This window comes from Leptinotarsa decemlineata, unplaced genomic scaffold (assembly GCF_025532065.1).
Source record: "Leptinotarsa decemlineata unplaced genomic scaffold, Ldec_3_MD MMD2_tig00000882_RagTag_RagTag, whole genome shotgun sequence".
Taxonomy (NCBI): Eukaryota; Metazoa; Arthropoda; class Insecta; order Coleoptera; family Chrysomelidae; genus Leptinotarsa; species Leptinotarsa decemlineata.
In genome coordinates, this window is record NW_027412556.1 from 14,486,988 (window position 1) to 14,503,238 (window position 16,251).

Sequence of the window (16,251 nt, forward strand, 5' to 3'; positions counted from 1 at the left end):
TCATTCCTGATCGAGGCACACGTTTGTCAGAGTTGGTGGTTTTTTATAACTCTCAAAACTGAAGATTTTCGTACCTTTTGATTCTCTCACTGACATCTCTAGGCGAGAGGTGTAACTCTTCCAATTCTGGTTAGAGTTCTATGATAATTATTGATTGATTATAAATCATGCTGAGAGGTATATTGTTCCGTTACAATGTATTATAGCAATTGTAGAATGGAGACTATAGAACAGAGTCATATTCTAATTTTGACCTTACGTAGACTACATAAAGAGTAAATAGAGTAGATATGTTTGAAAAAGATCTGCAATTACGAACTATAAAGCCATAAACTCCCAATGCTTCACTTACTTTCGATCTAATGTGGTTGGAAAAAGACAAATATTGATCAAAATATACACCAAGATCTTTAATTGAGTGACGGTGAAATGGTATCTACTCGATAATTGTACTCGATGACTGATATTCTCATACTATAAGACACCACTCTACATTTGGACGCATTGAGATATACTTTGTTAACTTCACACCAAGTCTGTATATATTCTAACAGTCATTGCAATGAATTACAGTCTTTGATAGTTTCGACAGGTAACTATATTTTTAAATCATCTGCAAAAAATAACATTATTGCAATCGACATAATTACTGCGGTCATTATTGAATAATTAGAATAGAAGTGGTCCGAGATTCGACCCCTGAGGTACTCCAGATGAAGGATTGTGATAAAAAGAATCACAGCCGTCATAAAACACAAACTGATCGCGTTGAAGTAAGTAGGATTTAATGAAAAGTACTGCTGAATTATGGAAACCAAATTGGTGTAGTTTTTGTAGAAGGTTGATATGATCAAGTCAATCAAATGCTTTAGCAAAATCAGAAGTAACTTTCATACCCGAATCTGTGTCTAAAAGTTACTTCTTTGCAATCTACACATCTATATATACAGTTACTTCTTTTAAAATTGAATACATCCTTCCTTTCTTTGGAAAATTGCCACATTTTCCTGTATCAAGATGAATTAATAGAAAAGCAAAAACTTTCTTTCTCAAAAATCAGTCACTCCTAAAAATATAACATTTTCAAATTAGATAATATGGATTTCTGTAAAACATTTACGTTGTTGATGAAGCGTTCAGAGAGAAATAATCTGGCATCCAATAACGTCAAAGTCCAATTAGTGAACCCCTCTGTGTTGCTAAATAAAAACATAATTTCAAATCTAATCATAGCGAAAAGAAGCATATATACCTGTGAATGAGCACACCAAGTTTCTCCACGATCGGTTCAAAAATTCTACGTAGACAATCAAAATCGTGTTTTTGTTGAAACTCTGCTGTCCTATTTCTTGAAAACAAAGCTACTCATAGTTCAAGATTATATGAACTCGTGTCCATACGATATGATACGAATAATTGAAGAGATCACTTATGATAGTACCTGTAGAGACCCAGACTATGTATCAAAACTCTACAATCCTATATTTTATTCCGATTCAGGTTCTGGGCCTTCATGGACAGGACGGAGCGCCACACCAACTACCCGAACCTCTTCAGATCCAGCAGTCTGATCCACTACCTCCTAGTTATCTTCCACTGGAACGGCTGCCTGTTTCACATCATACTAAAAAATGACGGTTTCGGCTCTAAAAACTGGGTGTACAGTGATTCGGAAAGTACAGACTACGTGAAAGCGTATTTGCAAAGTTATTATTGGTGCACGCTCGCGCTGACTACTATCGGGGACCTACCGAGGCCCCGCAACAAGGGAGAGTACGTCTTCGTCATCTTCCAACTTCTTTTCGGTCTGCTGCTCTTCGCCACGGTGCTGGGTCACGTGGCCAATATCGTCACCTCCGTATCTGCCGCGAGAAAGGAGTTTCAGGGTGAGTACCACTTGACACTTTATGATTCTGATTTATCCAATGAATAACAGTTTCTGCAATATGAGCTGCAAACTCAAGAATTCACTATTTGTTTGAATAATGAACAAACAGTCTCGAACAAAGTTCAAAATTGAAAGACTTCATTCCAAAACCAGCACTGTTTCAAAACACAAGAACAGTTCGGGTGTCTGAGAAGAGTTTTTCTTTTAGATTTATTTTACGCCACAGGTTCTAGTTCTACTCAGTACTTCACGAAAGACATAACACCAAAATGAATCACATTAATTGGAGAAATTTCATAAACAACATTGCTATGAAAAGTTTATATTACCAAAGGAACGGACATATGATCAAAAGTTGAGGAGTCCATTCTGATATAAAATCCAAAACTGGAGCATGACCCGGTTGCAGACAGCAGGTTCCCTTCATATTCTCCATATTTTTCGATGGCATAATTGTGGTGTAATCCATCATTTGAAAGATATCTTTTTCATCTAATAACACTGTATCATTTTCGAAATTGACTCATTCATTATAGAGAAACCCGAACGTTTCATTTAAGAAAAAACTCAATTTACCCTTTCTATTTTTCATTGAAGAAAATGAATAACAACATCAATGGAAAAAAAATTGCTGAATTTTTGACTTCCGCTGCAATAATTAAACCTATCTTCCAAATCTTTCTCCGTCCGGGATCAGTAGTTTCCATTTTCTGGCTGAACTCTCAACGATTAGCAGTAAAAACTATCTGCCTCAGGCATCCAAAAAAAATATTGTGGTAAGAAAACAGGAAATACAGCAGTCTCTTTCACTAGACTATTCTACCAATACAACGCCTGGGAAAACATAGGTGCAGAATCTCGCCAAGGCCGTAGCCAGAAAACAATTTCTGGGAGGGGTTTGATTTGGTGGAACAGTAGAAAAACATGAAATATAAAAAAAACGAAAGAAAGAAAATGGTGTTATATGATCATATATATTCATTAGAAAAACATTACAGAAATATTAACATCTTTTTCTAAATTAAATTTAGTTTTCTAGCTTTCTTTGCAGCGAACAAATCAGTTACCTTCTCGGTGTCGATATGAATTCTATGGTGGATTGATATTCGCCAATCCGTTTAACCGTTTAGTCGTTCCTGGCTTGTGGAGTTTCTTGAATAAGTTTTGAGTCGTTTCAGAGAAGAGGAAGTCATCTCAGGGGTATATGTGGAAACTGGCAGTGTCGCCAAGATCTTCAAAAGTTTGTGAATGTTTGTAAATAAGGACTGGTTGCATTCTCCGAGAGCTTCTATAGCACATGTTGGTCGATTTAGTTCAGATTTTTCCAGTCGTTTTATCCGCCACATGTCTAACTCAGCTTTCACAAAGTCCCATTCTAAATATTTTTCATAGAACTCAAAGGATTTTTTTTTATATTTACTAATGATTCGTTCTTTGATCACACAGAAGGAATTAAAATGTTGAGAGATGATAATGTGGCCTTATGATTTTGGAATCTCGATTGAAGCTGATCAATCATCTAAAAGTGGAATCATTATAGTAATTCTAAAATAAGTTTCAGGACCTTTTGTGTTGTAGTTTGCCCTATGCTCCCTATGCTCTTGGCGTGACGTTATTCGCGTTATTCGTTTACAGTACAGAGCAAATTCTGTGCATTCTGGAAAAGTTTAGCCAATTTTGAATCACTATTTTGGCAAACATCTCCAATAGTCTTCATTATTGAATCGACATGTTGTAAAGCTGCTGCCAAATCGCGAATGGGAGATTGAAGTATTTTGCATAGTGTCAGTGTGTATGGGAACAATATTCCTAAGCAACATAAGCTTATAACAAAATCACTTGAAATGACTGATCTCAGAAAAAAATGAGCCTTTGACGATGTTTCACAATCCATGTCAGTTCTTAAGTCGTCTAGTGACTCAACAATAGCTTTATAGATTTCCTTGAATCTTAACAACCCATCATGAATTTCAACCCAACGAGTCTCGCACATATATTTCACTTTCGTATATCAATATGACATCCCAATAATCTGTTGACGAAAAATCTCAAATCTGCATTTTCCAGACAATCATTATTACAAAATGAATTACCAAGTGACATCAAACAGTTTTCCAAAACAACAAAATTTAAATAGGCTTCGCAGAATCATTTGTTGTATTAATTTACATCCTCATATTTGTTTGGAAAGAAAATATTTTGGCTTTCTACTTCTCCATCTTCATACAAAAAAAAATTTAGGAATCTTTCGAAGAAAGAAAGAAAGAAAGAAAGCAAATAATTTCGAAATAAAACTGTTCGATTGATGAACTATTCATTTCGTAGAAATTCATATGGAATATAGGATAATGAAAATACTTCTGTCTAATTTTTGCTAAATTTATTATTTGTCTCTGTTTGTTTCTGTTGGTTTCTGTTAGTTTCTGTGTGTTAGACCATTCTCAATAACTGTTGCGGGAGAATGGTCTAACAAATCGAAAACGGTCGCAGCAAATGATAAACTTAGTAGATATCAGACAAAAGTATTTTTTTATACTATATTCGAAATAAACTTTTTGCAAAGAAGTAACCTTCAGTAACAAACTGGAAGAAAAAAAAATTCGGTACAACAACTTCAAAATGATCATTGAATCATACTGAAAACACTTTTCTCTATTCAGTTTGTACGCCATTCGTTATGGAATTGAATCAGATAGCATTCACAGGATTGCTACACAATATAGTATATGAAAGAGGTTATATTACACTTACATGGAACACTGACATCTTCAATGGCGGAAGTCGATGTTTCGGAATAAGACACTTGCCTTATTGCCTTTTCAGCATTGATCTGGATAATATTACAAGATTAGGCAATCAATGCATTCAGGAAATGACGACTTCATGTCATGAATGAGTTGAATGTACTCAAGTGCTCAATCTTCTATTGTTATAAATTAGTCCTCCCTCAAAATATATTTGATTGCTTTTTTGTCAATCAGACCAATTTTCGAAAAATTGAAATTTGGGATAATGAAATTGACAGATGAAACTTTCAAGATGGCGACTGGGCGCCATCTGGGGAAAAAAATTAAAGGAAAGGGGAGTCTTGTGACACATATTTTTGAAGCTACTGACAAATGCTTCATAACTCTAGAATATAATGACAATATCTTAAACAACTACAAATTGGCGAAACTTTTAATAATTGCCTCAATACATTGACATTTAACTACATAATATGAGGTAATAAGTTTGAGGTCAGTTTAGAAGATGTTCAAAGTGATTACTTTGAACTTCTGGACATATGAATAGCCTATTCGATATTTCACGCTGAACATTTTCGAATACAGTAATACCAATATCTCTACAAATATTATTATCATCTGCCGTATATCCAATATTGAAACAGGTTCAGTTTCGTACATCTTTTGATTCAAATAGCCCAATAAAAAAAGTCCAAAGCTGTCAAATCTGGCGAGCGGGCTGGCCATTCTGTAGGTCCTTGACGGCCAATCCAACGACCGGGAAAAGTAGCATCCTTATAGTTTCTTACTTGTCTAGAGTAATGTGGTGGTGCTCCATCTCGTTGGAATACAATATCCATATCGAATTCATTAGGATTCGCTTCGACGATTTCAGTGATGAGAAGGTCAACAGTACTTTCCAGCATATTCAAATACAGTTCCCCTGTTAAATTTTGATCAATAAAATTAGAGGTCCTACATACGGTTTTCCAATATCCTGCCCAAAGAGTATTTTTTTCTGGATATTGGGTATGTGTTTCCCGGAAAACGTGAGGGTTCTGTCTGTGAACATTGCCGTTTAGAAAAAATGTACATTCGTCACTAAAACAAATATTGTGGAGATAGATAAGATGCCTTGCAATGGTTTTCGTCATGATTTCGTAGAATTCTTTTCTTCGATCAGGTTAATTGGTGTACCATTTCAATTTTGTTTGGATGATACCTATTCCTCTTCAAAAGTCTCCGCACAGTAGAAGGAGACACCCCACAAACATTCGCGACAGAATAAGTAGACTGTTCAGGATTTACTACCATCTCATCAATTGTTTGCACTTGCTGTTTTTCCGGATTAGACGGATGACCTGGGGGCTTTTTGTTATGTACCGGTAGTTGTGAATTTGGATATGAGTTCCCTCAAATATTTTCCACAAATAGGACGATTCGGAAAACGTTTATTGAAAATCCTTTCGGTCTCGTGAAACTTACGCGTCGCACCGTGAATAAAGACCATTCAATTTTTATTTCCAATGGATGAAAATTGACCATTTTAGAGATTGTTGACGTGTTACCTTTCGACCAGTAAAACCGAAAACTAAATGAGAATATTCTAACTGAACAATGATGTTCATTGTCATAGTGACATTTTTTGCCGTTTTTAATAAAAAATAACTCAACAAACCTGACATATTGCAGATAAAAAGGAACAATCGATATTATTGTGTTCGTCTTCAGGAAATTATTGAATGTTCCGCCTTTTTGTGGTAGGTGAAGATATTGACTTCATATTCTAGAGTTATGAAGTATTCGTCAGGAGCTTCATAATGATGTGTCACAAGATCCCCCTTCCTATTTTTTTCCCAGATGGCGCCCAGTCGCCATCTTGAAACTTTCATCTATCTATTTTACTTCAAAATAAAGTATTCATGCAATAATTTCATTATCCCAGATTTCAATTTTTTGAGTAGACCCGTTCAAAAAATGAAAGGGGGGTCATTAAAGAAATGAACTGTATATGAATTTTTCTTTCAAAACATTCTCCGTATAAACTCCTGTAGTTTTCTAGAATTGTACATTGCGATATTGAGAAATATCAAACAAGACGAACCTTTTCCAAAACATACTGATAGAATGCACCACCATAATTCCCTCTATCGATTCATTCCCGATAAAAAATCTTCCACATACATTTTTGAGGCAATGAGCTCATTGGATAAATCTATCAATTCCATCCCGGCTTTAGCGAAAGATATACGAGTACAAAAACTCGATTTCGCTTAGGTTCAGGAGATTCAATTATCGTATCTCATGCCTCCACATATTTCAATATGTAAATTGGGAAAAGTATCTGACGCACAAGGTAGAAAGCACATAGACCTTCTACATATGGTACTTCAGTTTGAATTATTCTCAAGTGTGATCAGATATACGTATCATCTGAATGTTATTCAAGCAAAAATGTTACGTCTTATTTCCCACTGACAATGATGGAGAATTTATTGATATATATTTTTTTCATTCCATTAATACATATTTCAAAATGTTCCATGCCGCTTGTTGGGTTAGAAAAAGCAAAATAGTGTTTTCCAGCACAAGAAAATGGTACATGGTTTTTCTACTTCAATCCCAATATTCGGTTCAATTTCTAAAGTTTTTATTGATGAGCATCATCTGTCAAAAAATACAATTTTTCATTGAGCACTACTAAACTAGAGATTATACATCATTTTATCAGTTCGGACTTCCATTGTCTAATATAATATAAATTGATTCGAGAACCTTGAAAAAAATTAAAGAAATTACCCGAAAAAAACAATTTTATTAAACAAAAAACTGACATTACAAAAAAATAACATACAAACAACAACTAAAAAAAATTGAAATAACAGTAAAAGCTGAAACATTAAAAATTAAAAATATTATCAACAAAAAAAAAGAAAAATGAAAATTAAAGGATTCCAAACCAAGTTACGTCACGACGTTTCGATTGTTATCATCCACAATCGTCTTCGGGTGATAACTGGACTTATTCCTTCGCGATCTGACTATTTATAGGTCATTCGAATGCTTTCACCTATCTCCTATTCCCTGTCTCCGCTTCATTGGTTTCAGCGGGACATGACCGTTTGGCGGGAGTTGGTCTTTATTCACTTGATTAGAGGTTTCCATATGTTACGTATCTCTACGCTTGCTTGACTAAATGCGTTGTTGGACAGCATATACGCGGCTTCTTTGAATTTCCTCCTAAACCAGTGTTCCTCTTTGTGGATGATTTCAGCTTAAGCCCACTCGATGTTATGTTGATGAGCCCAAACATGCTCTGCTATTCCGGATTTGCTGGTTTCTCCTCGCTGTATGTGTTTCTTGTGCTCAGCAATGCGAACTTTCAATGGCCTCTTAGGTTCACCGATGTATGATTTTCCGCACTCGCAGGGTATCCGGTAAATGCAATTCTTGGAATCGCAGTTTGCGTTTGGTGGCCTGGTTTTTGTGAGGCTGCTACGGATAGTGTTCCCAAATTTGAAGCAGGTCCTGATGTTATATTTGGACCCAATCCTTCTTATCCTTTCCGATAATCCTCTGATGTGGGGAAGTACAAGTACTATTTGTGGCGGCTTCCCTTCCTTGTGAAGCTCTTGCTGTCTTCTAGCTAAAGCCTGTTCTACCATCACTCTGGAGTAACCATTCCGTTGAAGGTCATTTTTGATAATGCCTAGTTCATTTTCAAGACCTTCTTTTGTATTACAGAGTCCGAAAACTGGGTCTAGTAGATTCTTGATGATTCCTCTCTTAGTCGATTGATGGTGGTTGGATATCTGGTTTAGATACTGATGTACAGATACAGATTTACAGATGTTTCCCATTTAGTGTCGGTCCTCTTCACCAATACGTCTAAGAAGGGCAATTTGTCGTGGACTTCCTTCTCCATTGTGGAAGTGATGAAAGGACTCACGTTGTTGATGTGCTTCAGGGAAGTGTCTAGTTCTGCATTCCCATGGTTCCATATTATGAAGGTGTCGTCTACGTATCTCAACCAGACTCGGGGCTTCTTGTGGGCTTCTTCAATGGCCAGAGTTTCAAACCATTCCATATATATATATATTGGCTATAACCGGTGAAAGTGGCGATTACATTGGCAGTCCCTCATCTCTTTTTAAATTTTTAATTTTTCAGATTTTATTAATATTTCAATTTTTATTTTTTTTTATTGTTGCTTGTATGTTATTTCTTTGTAATTTCAGTTTTTTGTTTAATAAAATTGTTATTTTTGGTCAATCTTTTTATTTTTTTCAGGGTTTTCAAATCAATTTATATTATATTAGACAATGGAAGTGGAAGTCCGAACTGATTAAATACACCACGAAATATTGTCAACCACCTTCAAACAAAAATTGGACATCATATTGTATTTTGAACTAAAATGTTTATGAAATTTATATCATGTGTGTGTTTTCAAATAACATTTCATCATGAGATTTCAACTGAATAGTTTACAAAACCGCAACACGCATTTCACTATACAATAGCTTTCACAGGCGTTTTCATACAGATGCGGCGTAAGGCGTGGGCTGTGGCCCACACCGCCCACGCCTCGCGGTTCAAAGGGCCTCGCGCCTCAAAGCCGAAATTTTTTCCACATATAGTCAGTGGGCATACTTGAAGACTGGCTGTGAATCAAGTAATCTCAAGGAAGAATTCGTTCAGGACAGTCTCAACTCCCTACGCTGTAGGTTAATGGACTGACACCCATCAGAAAACAACTACTCTCCTGGCTAATACCACGAAAGGCATTGCATTATATCCGACAGATGTCATTGCAGGATTCTTCACTGAAGTTATTCCTGCATATGATGTTAGCGATACAACAGTAGTTTTTGTTGCAGTCAGTTATCGCAGAATGAAGAGAAGAGAGTTAAACAATGTCACTTCGTCTTACGAATTATTTTTTATTCATGTTCGAAAGTACTGTGTTCCAACATGTTTTTCATCAACTGAAGAAACAATTGAGATTGTTACAACCTATTATGGAAATAATCAATGTGCCAAAGCTGCTGCAAGATTTTTCAACACGAATGCAAACCAAAAAATTGAAAGAATTCAAAACTCAAAATTTTGTTCACAACATGAAGTTGAAGTTGTAGATCTGGGTCATTCAAAAAGAAATAATTAGACAGGTTTTAAAAGCGTATGTAGTATCAATTATTAGTGTTTTTCGGATTTTCAAAACCCACAAATTGCATCTTCCCAAAATATATCTAGTTTACAAATTGGAAGAAGATGATTCGTAACTTCAATTTCTATTTTTTAAAAGAATTCAGAGAGGAATTGATCGATAACCGAAAATACTATACAATACAATATGAAGGGTACTATTGATATTTCGTGAATAACAAATAATAACAATTTTTTATGAAAATGGCTTTATTATTTTTCAAAATATTTCCCTTGATGGCCAATACACTTTTGCATTCGTTCCAACCATTTATCAAAGCAGTTTTTCCATTTTCCTTGAGACATCTTCAAAACATGGTTTTTGAACGCTTCAACTGCTTCTTTGGCGCGCGTGAATCATTGACCATGCAGTTTACTTTTGATTTTCGGGAACAAAAAGAACCCATTGAGTGCCTAATCAGGACTGTACGAAGGATGAGTCAACAATTCCATGTTTTGACTGCTCAAAAATTCACCTGTTTGACGAGATGTGTGAGAGCTCGCATTGTCATGATGGAAAATGATTCGTTTTCGGCAGTTAGTTTTACGAATTTCTCCGAAGAATTTCGACAAAAAAAATGGTCGTGTACCACCCAGAATTGACCGTTCTACGTTGCTCATGTGAAACAATCGCTACATGACTCATTCGACCGAAGAAACAGGTGACCATTTGCTGCTTTCATGAACAACTCGTCTTGGAATATCCATACGGTCAACTGCTATTTTGTTTTCGGCTCATACGCATATATCCATGATTCGTCACCTATCACTATTTTGTACCTTTACATTTTTTTGAGCGATTGGTAAATTATGGGGTATCCAACTAAAACAATTTTTGTACAACTGCATCGTTGTTTTGTGGCACAACAACCGATTTTGGATGACCTTTACGGAATTCGTCGGCGACCGAACTACTACTATTGATTTAATTCACTATACCAGCGATATACTGTGGTTTTTGATGGTACTTTGTCGTCATACAGAGTTCGTCGACACATTCTTGTTGAGATAACCCACGTCGAAAGTTGTGAAAAATAGATCAACAAAAACCTTCACCTGAAATTTCCATTTTCATTTGGTCAACTCTCTTCAACCCAGTGTAAACAAAATAAATAGCAATTGCACATCAGAACGTTGTGAGTACCTTCATGCTGAAAAATGTCTTTATTTTGGTGTTGCCACATTTTTCCTATTGACATTAGTGTTGCTAGTTCCCGAAAATAAATAGTCCTTATCGTAAATGTAATGTCATGATTTCGATAATCATGAGTACGTTGATTTTCAATAATCGTCGGTAATAAAAATAACATTTTCTACCATTTACATCAGGTGATTTACTATTTTTAGGATGTCCAATTATTTTGCGGCTTCTAATGATACGGCATTCAATAATCGAATCGAATATACATATAGCATTCGGGTATTTTTCTCAATGGCAATATGTTATCGTTAGTTGAGATGCGTCTTGAATGGTCTTTATTCCAACGAGATTATGCTAAGACCGCTGGAGAACCAAAAAAAATTCATCTCGTCGTTCAACAAGAAAGAAAATAGCGGGTGATATCATATAAAGCATCATTCAGTTCTTTTTTAAGGACAAGAAATTAAAAATTTTAAATAAAGGTATTGATTTTTGAAGTCTATAGTTTCAATAATGAAACAATCGAAAACTCTCTTCTGGATTTGACTGAAAATAATTATAATATTCTCTTTCCAATTATATAACACAACCGTCATTTCTCTTCAAAAATGGTGACGTAAGAACTATTTGCCCCCAAATTCGATCTGATAGCACTATGACGTTATTCATGGAAAAATAGTCAAAACAACTCGTTGGAGGAAGAAACAAAAAATGAGATCTGCTCAGTTCGTAAGCGAAAATTCGAGAATTTAAATGTTCTTCGCCAATTAACGGACATTTGATGTTTTCTTTGAAATATACTCATTTGTTTCACTTCATCTGAGTCAAAAATCTCAATTGGAAGTGGTCCTTTTTGAAACTTTGTCATTGATGGCCCACTTCAGCACATTATTTATTCGTTCAGCCACATTACAGAGTATTATTCTATTTGTGATAGGTCCAGGACATGGCGATATAAAATAAAATCAAAATAAAATAAAATACACATTCAAAACAAAACTACAATTCAAAATATATTTCCTCATTTCTAATTAGTCAGAATTAAATTGGGTGAAGAGTGCTCCCCGATGGCATGTGATGTAGTGATGTGTTTGTTATGACACTATGTAGTTTCCCATGAACTCACACTGGCCTCCAAATCTTCCTCCGCCGAGTAGAAGCAATATGACATCAAATATTTTCTAATTATTATCTTGAACTTATGGGTAGGTAGTTCCTCAATATGCACTGGCAATTTATTATATAATTTCACGTCTGAGCTATTCCGTGCAGAAGTCAATAAACGACGTCTAGTTGATCGAATCAAGTTACAATTTCTTGTGGTATAATTGTGATATTTTCAAGTTTTTCCTTATTTCTATGAATATCCATCCCTTTTAAAGTCTAAACGAAGTTAATTTGAACATCCAAATGAAAGACTGATAAATTTACTAGTTCATACTATATAAAACCTCTTACATAAAGATAATATTCGGACTTCTTAACCATAGCACGCCGCCCATGCCATACAAAGAAACTGCCGACGTTCGGTAACTATTTAGTTTTCATTCCATTCGAATTGACTTCGTATTTACTAAACCTCCACGCTCGATTTTCAGTACGCTGTCAGTGTTAACAGGAAAATGAAATGAAAAGTAACCTCTATCACATCGCATCGATGAACGTAGCTGTCATCTTATGTCTATCTTATGAGATTTCTCCCAGGAAGCAATTCACTTCCGAAGACCACCCGCCTATGCAGGTGATCGTACGGCACACATGGGGTGTCTGGTTTTATACCGTATTATTTTTCTGGCTGTTATTTATCGCTGCTGTTGCTGTTTCTCCTTCCTCCCGTTCCAGGAGGGTTCCCAGGAATGGGGCAGTTAATCCCGTTCCGCCCCTTATTTGTCAGGCGATGATAAAACATTCATTAGGGGTAAATCTGCGCAAAACGAACTGCATTGTTGATTCGAAGGGTGAGATTGATACTTGAGGTCTGTACAGAGGCGTGTTGGTAGTAGTGATAATGATAACTATACAAAATTTCAATACAAATTAAATCAGTGTCTATAATATGAAACAAAATATTGAATTTGCGGTATGTGAATATATGAATGGAAAATTGAATTAGGAAATTATTACCGGGCCGGGATTCGAACCAGGCTCTCCTATTCTCTAGACCAGAGGTTCCCAAAACTTATTTCGTCTGACGCCCACTTCGAAAATAATTTATTATGTAGCGCCCCCCTCCCATTTAGTTTTTCACCCGAAAAACTTCAATAACATATCAGTCCCACCTGGAGTTTAATTGAACTTATATTCTTAACGAAACTTTGTCTACCAGAGAGAGCAATAATAATGTAACTTTACAATATTGAGAATATCTTTTATTCAAAATCAACATTGAGCACTAATATAATAGAACTCTACAATATCAAGAGTATCTTCAATCTATTAAAAATCAACCAATTATCAACATTTGTTTCAAAACTAATCTAATGTTGGGGATGACTCTGATGATTTTCAACTAGTTTGTTAAAATCAGAAGGAAATATCGAGAGCAAATAGTTGTTGATTCACAGATGGATCAAAAACACCTTCCGGTTCTGGTGCAGGTGTTTATAGTCGCAGACCCAGGACAGAGATATCAACCTGCCTAAGAAGCTATGCGACTGTATTTCAAGCGGAAATTTACGCTATAGAATTGTGTGCAATAGTTATTTACACCTATGGATCAAAAACCCAAGAAAGTACTGGATGTGCGTTCACCAGTCAAGGTTCGACTCACAGTTGGAGATTACTGGCACAAACAAGTATTTTCACAGCCGAACTATATGCTATCCTACAAGCAGCCTACCTTTGTCAATTCCATAATGAAATAAAATTTCTCATTTGTACGGACTTCTTAAGCTCACTATACACGCACTAGAAAATTCATTCAATAAAGATCCACTAGTACAGACCATATTGGCATCCATACACTGGATGAATAGGAATGGAAAATACATCGAATTTGCATGGACTCCTAGTCAGTAAGGAGTCTGGGGTAATTAGCAGATCAGGCAGCCAAACGAGCTACCGAAATACCTGATTTTTGTAATACTGTTCCTATTCGATCGGAAGACGTAAAAAAGACGTGAAAATTATTTTAAACAACAGATTATGGATTTATGGCAAACTGAATGGAAAGAGAACAACACCCAATATGCCAACAATGTAGGCAGAGGCTAACATTGAAACATATCCTGCTGAATTGTGTCCGATATGATGAAGCTAGACAACGATTTGAAATACCAAATTCTGTGAAGGAATGTTTGAAATATCATAATGAAAGTCTGGATAGAATTATAAAATTTATGAAAGCTATTGGCCTTTACTCAAAAATTTGAACAAGAAAGCAAATGATAAACTAACTAATAGTAGAGAGCCATTGACCTCGTAGTCGACGCCTTTGAACCACAAAAAAAAATAGATTGGAAGCTCTTGGCTCTTACCAAGCAACGTCTAAATTGGTAGCAAATTGCCAGAAACGACCCACCTCAATAGAAAGACTTAACAGATTGTCTCTGGTGTGGATTCCTGGCCATACTGGCCTGGAAGGCAATGAGGCTGCTGACTCCCTTGCAAAGAAGGATGCTGCAAGCAGCTTCATCAGACCAGAACGTGTCATTGGACACCTAAATGGTATGAAGATTTATGGACTGGCAGAATATTCTAGTATTAACTCACTCCAAGACATTCATTCACCCTTCGATGCCTGATACCAAACAGTTGTTGGACTACAGTAGAGATGAACTACGATGCCTTCTCACAGGTCACTGTCATTTGAATCATCATATGCAGAGGCTCGGACTGTCGTAAGACAGTATGTGTCACCTCTGTTTGGAGAATAATGAAACAGCAGAGCACATACTTTGTTATTCCTTTTCCTTGTTTTGTCCATAAAACATGACAAAGTAGCTCCGGCAGCTGTTCGTCGGCGGCATATGGGAGTGGATCGATTTTTGTGATTCTGTTAAATAAAATAAGGATACAATAAGAGCGCCACTGTCTTTTTTCATAATGTCTTATTTGCAAAAGTTCAGAAACCTAAGGTAGAGAGTAGATACAACAGCTGAAATAAAAGAAAGACATACCCAACTTCATATTATTTAATGAGATAAATATTAAGTCGTACGGTACTATTATGCAATTATAACAAAGCACACGATCATATACAGTGCTAGTCAAAAGTCCCCTCCCCCCCTCGTATCTTTGGAACGGGTATACTTATAATAATGAAATTCGGAGGGTGAAAATAAACGGATGTAGGCTTCTTAACTGGTCATAACAGGTGACGCAATAGTCATAAATGACGTCACAAGGCCACTGTGACCAAAAATTTTAAATGGGACCCTATGGCAAGTGACAGCTCGTTTGAAAGGTATTGAAAATACCTATTCAGTCATACCAATTTTGTCTGGGTTTCGGCTGATTTTGATTGATAAATTGAAGAAATACGAAAATTATTGTTTCGCATTTAATTAATAAAGAATTTAAAGTACGCCTCTGGTTCATTGTCAAAAAGGTTGACGTGTTTGAATTATCTACTTGTCAAAAGTGTTTATACCGTGAAAATTTACCTAAGCTATTGTTTAACGAGACGTTTAAGTGTTTACATAGGCAAAATGGTACGTACTGTAGCCGACAAAGTAGCAGCTATCTTAATAATTCGTGAATGTAGAAACAATTTCCATGCAGCGGAACGACTGTTTAATGAGATCGCCCTATATCGAGGGTTTATTTGAGGGAGCTTCTTCGGAAGTTTGAAGCATCAGGTAGTGTTCAAGATGCCAAACGATCTGGTCGACCAACAATTAGTGATGACAAAAAAATTGACATACTTGGAGAAATGGTAGTGAACCCTACTTCTTCCACAGCCCAAGTTGCGTCTATCTGTGAAGTCAGTCAAAGGACAGTACATAGGGTGTTGGCTAAAAACAAATTTCATCCATACAAATTAAAAATGGTGCACCAACTTTCAGATGATGACCCCGACCGAAGACTAGAATTCTGTGAAACTATGTCCGATAAAATGAACCAACAACCAGGCTACATACAGACAATTTGTTTTAGTGACGAAAGTACTTTCTTTCTCAATGGAAATGTTAACACTCAAAATGTGAGGTATTGGAGTGACACAAATCCTCATATCTTTCGTGAAAAACATACTCAATTTCCAGAAAAAATAAATGTTTGGGCAGGTATTTTGGGAAACCACATAGTTGGGCCTCTTTTTCTCAATGCTAACTTAACCGGTGAATTGT

General features: G+C 35.9%; 1 protein-coding gene across 1 annotated transcript in view; it reads left to right on the forward strand.

Moving 5' to 3' along the window:
• The window catches only part of LOC111515441 (cyclic nucleotide-gated channel alpha-3), a 226,660-nt gene that overhangs the window by 17,090 nt on the left and 193,319 nt on the right, over positions 1-16,251 (forward strand). The window contains exon 4 of the mRNA XM_074175064.1: positions 1,501-1,886. Coding sequence (XP_074031165.1) covers positions 1,501-1,886 — 386 coding nt within the window. The remainder of the gene's footprint in view (positions 1-1,500; positions 1,887-16,251) is intronic.